Below are 9364 nucleotides of genomic sequence, written 5' to 3'. Positions count from 1 at the left end.
TTTTTTTTTTTTTTTTGTGGTAAGTGGGCCTCTCACTGTTGTGGCCTCTCCCCCTGCGAAGCACAGGCTCCGGACGCGCAGGCTCAGCGGCCATGGCTCACAGGCCCAGCCGCTCCACGTCATGGGGGATCTTCCCGGACCGGGGCACGAACCCGCGTCCCCTGCATTCGCAGGCGGACTCTCAACCACTGCGCCACCAGGGAAGCCCTGCCTATACAATTTTTGAACTTGTTTATCTCTGACTTCACTTTGGTGTATCTTGATTCCAAGATTTTTGAGAGCGGGAACCACGTGAATTGTTTCTATTTCTACACTACTTGAGTATTTTGATTGTCTATTTTATTATGGTTTTGTGTGTTTGAAAACGCTGCCTTATAAACTTCATCCATGATACTTTTTGACAGGGTGCCCCATGATGACTATCCGAGTTCCTCACATTTCTCCCTGGTGGTCAGGATCTCCCGTTTTCATTTCCTTTCATTCAGACCTCCAGCGTGGTGAGGTCTTACAACCCTATACCTCCCCTCGCTTCGTTTGTGCGTGGTCAAAGTACTCCTTTCCTCCTTTAAAACACACCCCTCCTTTCGTATGCACACTGGAAAGAGGTCAAGTCTTCCTTTGGGCAAAGCTTAGTCTGTTGTTAGGATATTCCAAAGTAATGTGCAGGTGTCAGAGCCTTACAAAAACAAAGAGCTTGTGCAACAAGAGATCTTCAGCTCTATGCCAAGAGCAAAAGACGCTGAAGAGCTGAGTTCAAGCAGATGACTGCATGAGACATCGTGTGTCACTTTCTGAGAAGTGACTGACTGACACTAACATATCATTGGAATCACTGCTTTTAACTTTGAAAAGGAAAGGACATGGATTTGTGCCTCCCCCGCCCCAGTATCATCGGTTGATATTCACTACCTAACAAGCATATGTTTAAGTTGTATCTTCATACCTCCTTTTTTAAAGGCAGGGTCCTCTGAACTCACGTTAAATGCTTAGTTATGAAGATACTGCCATAATAATTTCTCTGGTTGCATTTGAAAGAAGAGGTGAACATCTTTCAAAGAAGTTACTGCTTGATCCTCCCCCCCCCGCTTCATGAATCACAGCTGCTGTTAGCGAACACAGGCCACTGGAACTAACTCAGAACATTCTCTGACTGGGGTCAGATCCAGCTTCACCTCTTACCGGGTGACAAATTATTCCCTAAGACAGATCCTGAGGATTATCCAGAGCTTTTGCACATCTTAGAGTCTAGTCAAGTGCATCAATTAGAAGAAAAAACAAAAGGTGAGAAAAAATAGGTTTTCCCCTAGTTTTTCAATATACTTGCCTGAAGCCCAGCTTTGAGATGCCCCATTTCCTTCCGTGTACAGTGACTGTGGTGGATTTAGCACAGCCTGGTGATCAGAAGTGCCCCCAGAGTAAGTTCACATTCTCGCTTGGCCCCCGGGTGTGGTGCAAGCTTGGGGAAATTATTTAACTTTTCTCGGCTTCTCCTCTGTACAAACGGGGCTAATTGTACCCTTCTTACAGCACTGCTGGGAGGATTCGGGAGTTAATGTAAGTGAGGTGCCTACAGCAGTGTCGGTCATGAAGCAGCAATCATGTAAGACTGCTATTACCAGTATCTTTGCCAAATCAGGATTTAATTCTTTTGATGCATCTGACTCTTCGGTGAGAAACCAAAATTGAATCTATGTTGGAGCAGCTGCCTCTTTTACTGGAGGTAGATGTATGCTAGGTAGTAAATAGCACCAGAACTTCTTGAAATATATGTAGAACTTAGTTGCTTATTCGTGTTTCTGGTCCACAATGTCCTGACAGTCATTCTAATAAAGTTTATAGAAACCTAGGATGTTAAATGTGGAAAGGATATTAAGAGCATTTGGTATAACAGTTTCTGAATGCCAGTGAATAAAATGACTATATCATGGGGACTCAAAAACATTCATAGATTTTGGTTTTATAAAGTCAGAAGTGAGGTTTTGAATTCTATGTCTTTCAAACTTTGCAAATAATTCCGACGCATAACCCAGGTCATTGAAGGCCCAAAAATGTTAAAACCTGATCAAGTTTTGGGCTGGTGTGAAACCCAGACTCCCTGGCTCGTGAGGCTAAGATCCCATCGTCTTTACTCTCACCTATTTCCAGTAGAAAGGGCACTTGCACGTGGGTTTCAATTTCGAGATTTCCATGAGCATGGCAGAATTGTTAAAAGATTCAGCCAGCCAGATGGTACTATTCTTTACTCTCCTTAAGCACTTGCTCTGTACCGTATCCCACTGACCCCTTTTGCGCAGATACCTTCTACATCCTCTCTAATTGACACACTGTTTCTTCTTTCTAGCCTTTCACATACTTTGTAGTCCCTCTGATATCATTCAAAATTATTGAATTTTGACTGTTTCCCTATGATTTTAGGGTTCCTGGTAATGTCAGTCTTCGAGCTGGGAGGGGTCTTAGGGATTAATGATTGTGACTCCCTCCTTTTACAGGTGAGGGACACTTCTCTACGGCCACTGGGCTGGCAAATCATAATCAGGATCAGAATCTAGTCTATTGATTCCAAGTTAATTCAAGGTAGTTTTCCACTAAAAAACACACAGAAGCCAACACAAGTGTTTCTTGTTCCCCATTCCACTTAAGCATCACTTTTTATTTTTCAGCATCTTTCATCTCTATATCATTGTGGCTGATTCTGGACTTTCTCTTTTATTATATGATAACTCCTCTTACTTCTTATATTATTCAGTACACATTTTCAGGAAATGCTGATGGTCTGATAAGGTTACCTCTTTCCTTTATCAACAGCACACTTTGCCCAGCAGGCCAAATTCCCATATTTTGTTGATTAGTTTCTAAGGCTAGAGTTTGTGGGAACATTTTTATCACAAATAATTCTGTTTCATGGTATGGTTTCATGGTCAAGACTTACAAGATCTGGTAAAATATACTGAGGAACAGACCTGAGAAGGTGACCATTTCTTCTGTCTCCTGATCATGAGACACAATTGGGGCAGGGCCACAGGAACAAAGGCAGAGCTCCTGCCTACCCACTAGGGTAACCATTCTAACCTCAATCGTTAGAGACGGTATTAAATGCACCACAGCAGCCTGGGTGCCTTGAGAGCCTGAGGCCAGCTCTCAACAAAGAGCAAAAAGCTTAGCTACGGCTGTATGTTTGGAAAAATCTTAAATCATAAAGATTCTCCTCAAAGACTCTGAAGTGATTTGAAGTCTCATTGGTACCCGTAACCGTGACACACAGACTTGTGTTCGATGGCTATCAGCATGAGGTGCATCTTCACAAAGCAGAGCCTGGGAAGGAAGACAAGCAATCGTGAGGCAAGCGAGGACAGCAGAGCACCAGTTCACAATGATACGACGGACACTCTGTGCTCTCTGCCTGGGAGGACACCACCCCCTCCGCAGAGGGAGAGCCTCTCAAATATGCAATGCTCACTTGAAAGTGAATCCATTCTAGAGTAACGCAGAGCCAGTGCACCAACTGGGACAGAGATGAACCTGTCCCGCACAGACTGTAAACCTCCAGGCTGCAGACACTCAGACTCGTTCATCCTTATACCTTCTGTGTTTGTCACTGAGCCTGGTCTACGGTGAGCCCTTTGTGAACACTGGGGAAAGAATGCACTGCACGAAAACGCGGAAAGTGTTTCTCTTTTAACTTACCGGCAAACATCAGGAAAGCTCATTCCAGCAAAGTCATCAGAGAGGCGCTGAGTCAGGATTTTGTTCTTCAGGCCGCTAAAGAAATGTTTCTGCCAGGGCTCTTTAGGGCAGATCTGGAACACACAGTCAGACCACATGAGGCACAGTGATGTGGAAAATGGGACAGTCGATATACAAATTGTGTATTCTGCTCAGCACCAAACCAGTACTCATTGCATTCAGGTCCCAGCAAGGAGATTTGTCCTCGTGCTTAACTAGAGAAATGTCAAAGGAAGAACAAAAACTCTGACATCTCAACTATTTCCAGAATGAAGTAGGAACATCACCACTTAGTTCCTCCCCAGATGGCATCCACGCCTCCTGCTGGAAATTAATTCTTCTTCCAATAATTTCAGCAAGGCAGACTGGTTTTTGAGTCAGGAACAATAAGATGGTAAGAATAATGTGGCATCTAACTTGTCTCCCCCTAGATATGGCTGTTTAAGATTTTTTTAAAAGAACATATTAGTTTTCTACTCACTGACTAACCATATACCACAAAGATGAAAATATTCATGACCTGCTCAGTATCAGAAGAACGCTTCTTGGTTTAAATAAACTCAAAAGGCCATGCTGATCAATGGAAATGAGAACGTAAAAATCAAGGGCAGTGGTAGGCTTCTAGAGAAATGGGGGATGTGACAAAAGGAATGCTCTCAGAAAAAAAGCTAAATGTTGTCTAACTGGGGGCGGGGCGGGGCAGATGTTGCTGAGTAACTCATCTCTGACATCTGTGTAAGACCCCCAGGGATTCTGTTTTGCTCTATTGCATTCTCCTCCGTCGGCAGCCATGAGAATCACCACCACACTGCTGTGACAGGGCACGACGGGCCCCTTAAAGCCCAGAATCTCCAATGAAAGCCTGGAATTCCTAGGGACTCAGAAACACCATGGCAGTGGAGAGTGAAGGCCAGTTCAGAAACACTCCTCAGATGGCCATCTTGTGGTTTAGGAAGAACAAAACAAAAACAAACACACAAACAGAAAACTTCTGCCCTGCTAACAAAAAGGACCGCCTCTTTCCAATACACCTCATCACCGTCTCAAGATGCAGCTGACTCTCCTGCATTTTCCCCCTTTCTTAAAGTCCTCTCCCTGTGCAGTTCAAGTCACTAAGTCCTCGTGACCAAAGAAACTGGCTTAGTGCTGCTAATCCAAATGTTCCAGGTTTTGCAAGAGGGTAAAAAATAACCGTAGAGGTGAAGATGTCCTGAGTCAGTTTATTGTTTTTTTTTTTGCAATAAAGACTTATTTTATTTTTAACTTATTTTAACATCTTTATCGGAGTATAACTGCTTTACAGTGGTGTGTTAGTTTCTGCTGTATAACAATGTGAATCAGCCGTACGTATACATATATCCCCATATCTCCTCCCTCTTGCGTCTCCCTCCCACCCTCCCTAACCCACCGCTCCAGGTGGTCACAAAGCACCGAGCTGATCTCCCTGTGCTATGCGGCTGCTTCCCATTAGCTACCTATTTTACATTTGGTAGTGTATATATGTCCATGCCACTCTCTCACTTCTCTACGTCTGTGTCTTTATTCCTGCCCTGCCCCTAGGTTCATCAGAACCATTTTTTTTGTTTTGGTTTTTTTTTTTTAGATTCCGTATATATGCGTTAGCATACGGTATTTGGTTTTTCTCTTTCTGACTTACTTCACTCTGTATGACAGACTCTAGAAAAAACTAAAAATAGAACTACCATATGACCCAGCAATCCCACTACTGGGCATATACCCTGAGAAAACCATAATTCAGAAAGGGACATGTACCACAATATTCACTGCAGCACTATTTACAACAGCCAGCACATGGAAGCAATCTAAGTGTCCAATAGACGAATGGATAAAGAAGATGTGGCACATATATGCAATGGAATATTACTCAGCCATAAAAGGAAACAAAATTGAGTTACTTGTAGTGAGGTGGATGGACCTGAGTCAGTTTTTTTAAAACCAGAAAGGGAAACAGGATGACAAGATGGATTTTGGATTTGGATAGTAGAATCGGGAGCCTGAATGTATCAGTTAGATTAGATCTAATCTAAATTCAAGCTCAAGGCAAAATCCTCTGTGCCTTGAACCAACTGGAGATGCTCCTCAGACTACGATTTCTCACCATATAATCAACATAGATCAACAAAGTCAGAATACATGGCACTGACCCAAGGCTTTCTAATCTGACTGCCCAGAAGTTTTACAAATATTCACTCAATACCTGGAAAAAATCAGGTTATGAGTAGATTAGCAAGTCTTACTTCATAGATGCAGAAACTGACAGGGAAATTTTAAGTGCCTAATCCGAGCAAAACTGGACATAAGACACTAGCATCCGGATCGTTAAACCTAAGTTAATAGGTTTAAGTAACTAAATTAATTTTAGTTAATTAATTTAATTAATTACAGAATCTAAATCACCAGAGCAGAGTACAACATGAAAAAATCTTGCCCTGTTTAGAATTTCTGAAAGAGAGCTTCAGACTTCACTCCCCCCCACCAAAAAATCTTCATGACCACAAATCTCTCGTAATTCCTATCTTCCAAAAGCCACCTTATGAATATTGACAGGTGACCATCATCGCTGAGGAGGTTCCAACTTTAGATAAACAAACAATAAAAAAAAAAAAACCAAAAAAACCCAACAAACAACAACAGCAATAAAACCACAACAGGGCAGGTTGTACATCTCTTACCTTCTGTATTTCCATGAAGGAGACAAAGTTTTCATATAGAGTTCACACTCTATTTTCTCTAGACACAGAGATTAAAAATCACAATCCTCACAACACATATTGCAGTTATCCTGCACTTTCTAAGCTTACAACGCACAGGCAATGTCCTCACAAGCCGTTTCCTGGGCTACACACAGTGACCACTAAGTGAAGGTTAAAGCATGTTCGCTGTATCATCATCGCTGTATCATCACCAAGGCTCATTCCTACTGCCTGATGGTCGATTTTATTTCTCTGTATATGGCATCTCCTCACATTCACAGGGGGAATTACTAGAGAATGCTGTGGTTTCCAGTTAGCATTTTGCTGACCAGAGTATCTCTTGAATCTTATACCTCTTTTGCTTTTCCTTAACAGCACCAAGGCAGGGACCAGAAAAGGTATACAGAGGTTTTTAAATTTATTGGACAAAGGAAATAAAGTGCAAAGAGAAGCCAAGAAGAGGCAAATATGGATGCATAATTAAATGGAGAGAAAGGTGACTCTCTGGAGAGGCTCTGGACAATAGGATACCGGGCCCAGCTGAGGGTTAGAACATCTTTCCCAGAGCATTTCACAGAGATGGCATTTGGAAGGCATACTATGTGCTACAGTATTTCATCCCAGTAGTCCTTTTAGCCATTAATTTTGTCTCAGACAAAGGTATCAGAAGACCTGATGTAGAAGACTGGGAGAAGATATCTAACAGCCAGAGGCACGGGGCATAGCGGTGAGACGGTAAGTCAGACAATTCTACATCTGCTACTTACTAACTTTACTGTTAGTTAGCATCCATGACTGGGATACTACCTTGAAATATTGAGGGAAACACAATGTACTTAAAATGCATGACACACAGTAGGCATTCAACATGTGGCTACTATTATTATTACTGCATAGAATATCCAAAAATAACCTGGAAAATTAGATTTTAATATTATTAGTATTATTATTTCTCTTTGATGAATATAATTTATTATTATGTCAATTACTTGGTATTTAACATATCTTTAAATGTATGATTTCTCCACTAATAACATAACCTTTATTTATATTTCTACCTTCAATAACTCAAAGTGCTTCTAAATTTATGAATACGTTTACTGTCATAACGTCATGGATTGCCGGGAGGAAGCAGGGTTATGATTTCTATTTTGCAGGTAAATATTCTCAGGCAACAATAAGATAAACAACTTCTTCAAGGTCAGTGTGGTACTTGGGACTTCAATCTAGATGTCTCAATCCCTTCCCAGCTCAAGCAGAAGTCAAACCTCATTTCTTGGGGCCTTCTTGCTTCCCTCAATTTTTATTTTCTATTTCTGATATTAATTTATGAGGACATGGGGAGAGAGCCAAGATTCAACATCAGTTTCCAAGGTTACCTTCTTGTTTTGCTCAACAAATAGGGATGTTAGAAAGGTACACAAGCCTGGCACCAAACAGCCTTGGGCGATAAATCCGAGCTTCAATTCAGCAAAGCAGACGATGTTGTCTCCAGTATTCCAGTTCCAGCTGGGGATCTTCGGCAGAAAAACCTGTTTCACGGTAGAAAGTAGTAGAAACAGACTTGTGGATACAGAGAACAAACTGGTGGTTACCAGTGAGAAGAGGGAAACCTGTTGTAAGGTGAAAGAGGGAGGGGCAAGACAGGGGAAGGGGATTAGGAGATACAAACAACTATGTACAAAGTAAATAAGCAACAAGGACATAATGTACAGCACAGGGAAATATAGCCAGTATTTTATAATAACTTCAATGGAGTATAATCTATAAAAATATTGAATCACTACGTTGTACACCTGGAACTAATACGATATTGTAAATCAACTATACTGCAGTAAAAGAAAAGAAAGTCAAATATTAGAAAGAAATACGCCTCAAGAAAGTTCCCCGAATTTTCAATCATCGTGTTCGCTTGTTTTATGTTTTTGAAATATAATTAACGTATAACATTATATTAGTTTCAGGTGTACAACGTTCAATGTTTGTATATATTATCAGATGATGACCACAATAAGTCCAGTTAACATCCATCACTACTGTAATTACAGGGTATTTTTTCTTGTGATGGGAACTTTGAAATTCTATTCCCTTAGCCACACTTAAATATAAAATAAAGTATTATTAACTACAGTCACCATGACTCTTTTATACTAGAAATTTATACCTTTTGTTCCCGTTCCCCCATTTTGCCCACCCCCACCTCTGGCAACCACCAACCTGTTCTGTGAATCTATGAGCTCAGGGTTTCTTTTTTGCTGTTATTCAACATATGAATGAGATCACATGGTATTTGTTTTTCTCTGTCTGACTCATTTCACTTAGCATTATGCCCTTGAGGTCCACTCGTGTTGTTGCAAATGGCAAGATTTTATTTTATTTTTTTTATACTTTTTGAGAAGACTGTGTATTCTGGTGCTTTTGAATGCAATGTTCTGTATTTGTCTAAGTCATGAGGTATAATATGTTGTCTAAGGCCAATGTTTCCTTATTGGTTTTTTTTATCTGGATGATCTATCCATTGAAGAAAGTAGGGTATTAAAGTCCCCAACTATTATTGTATTGCTATTTCTCCATTTACATTTGTTAACATCTGCTTTATAAATTTAGGTCCTCCTATGCTGGTGTCATACTATTTACAAATGTTATATCCTCTTGTGGGATTGACCCTTTTGATAATGTAATGCCCTTCTTTTTCTCTTATTACAGTCTTTGTTTTAAAGTCTATTTTGTCTGATATAAGTATAGCTTCCCCAGATTTCTTTTGCTTTCCATTGGCATGGAATCTATTTTTCCATCCCCTCACTTTCAGTCTGTGTCCTTATATCTAAGTTTCTTGTAGGCAGCGTATAGATGGGTCTTATTTTTTTTGCCTATTCAGCCACTCTATGTCTTTTGATTAGAAAATTTAGTCCATTTATATTTAAAGT

The 9364-nt window shown here is 40.7% G+C and overlaps 1 protein-coding gene across 1 annotated transcript in view; it reads right to left on the bottom strand.

The window, feature by feature from the left end:
* Positions 1–9364, bottom strand: part of KCNU1 (potassium calcium-activated channel subfamily U member 1) — a 137853-nt gene that overhangs the window by 82906 nt on the left and 45583 nt on the right. Inside the window, exons 15-17 of the mRNA XM_007448320.1 lie at positions 7817–7969; positions 3685–3797; positions 3244–3312 (exon numbers count right to left, since the gene is read on the bottom strand). Of these exons, the coding sequence (XP_007448382.1) occupies positions 3244–3312; positions 3685–3797; positions 7817–7969 (335 nt within the window). The remainder of the gene's footprint in view (positions 1–3243; positions 3313–3684; positions 3798–7816; positions 7970–9364) is intronic.

This window comes from Lipotes vexillifer, unplaced genomic scaffold (genome assembly GCF_000442215.2).
Source record: "Lipotes vexillifer unplaced genomic scaffold, Lipotes_vexillifer_v1.1 scaffold1166, whole genome shotgun sequence".
NCBI lineage: Eukaryota > Metazoa > Chordata > Mammalia > Artiodactyla > Lipotidae > Lipotes > Lipotes vexillifer.
This window is presented reverse-complemented; position numbering and strand designations above follow the sequence as displayed.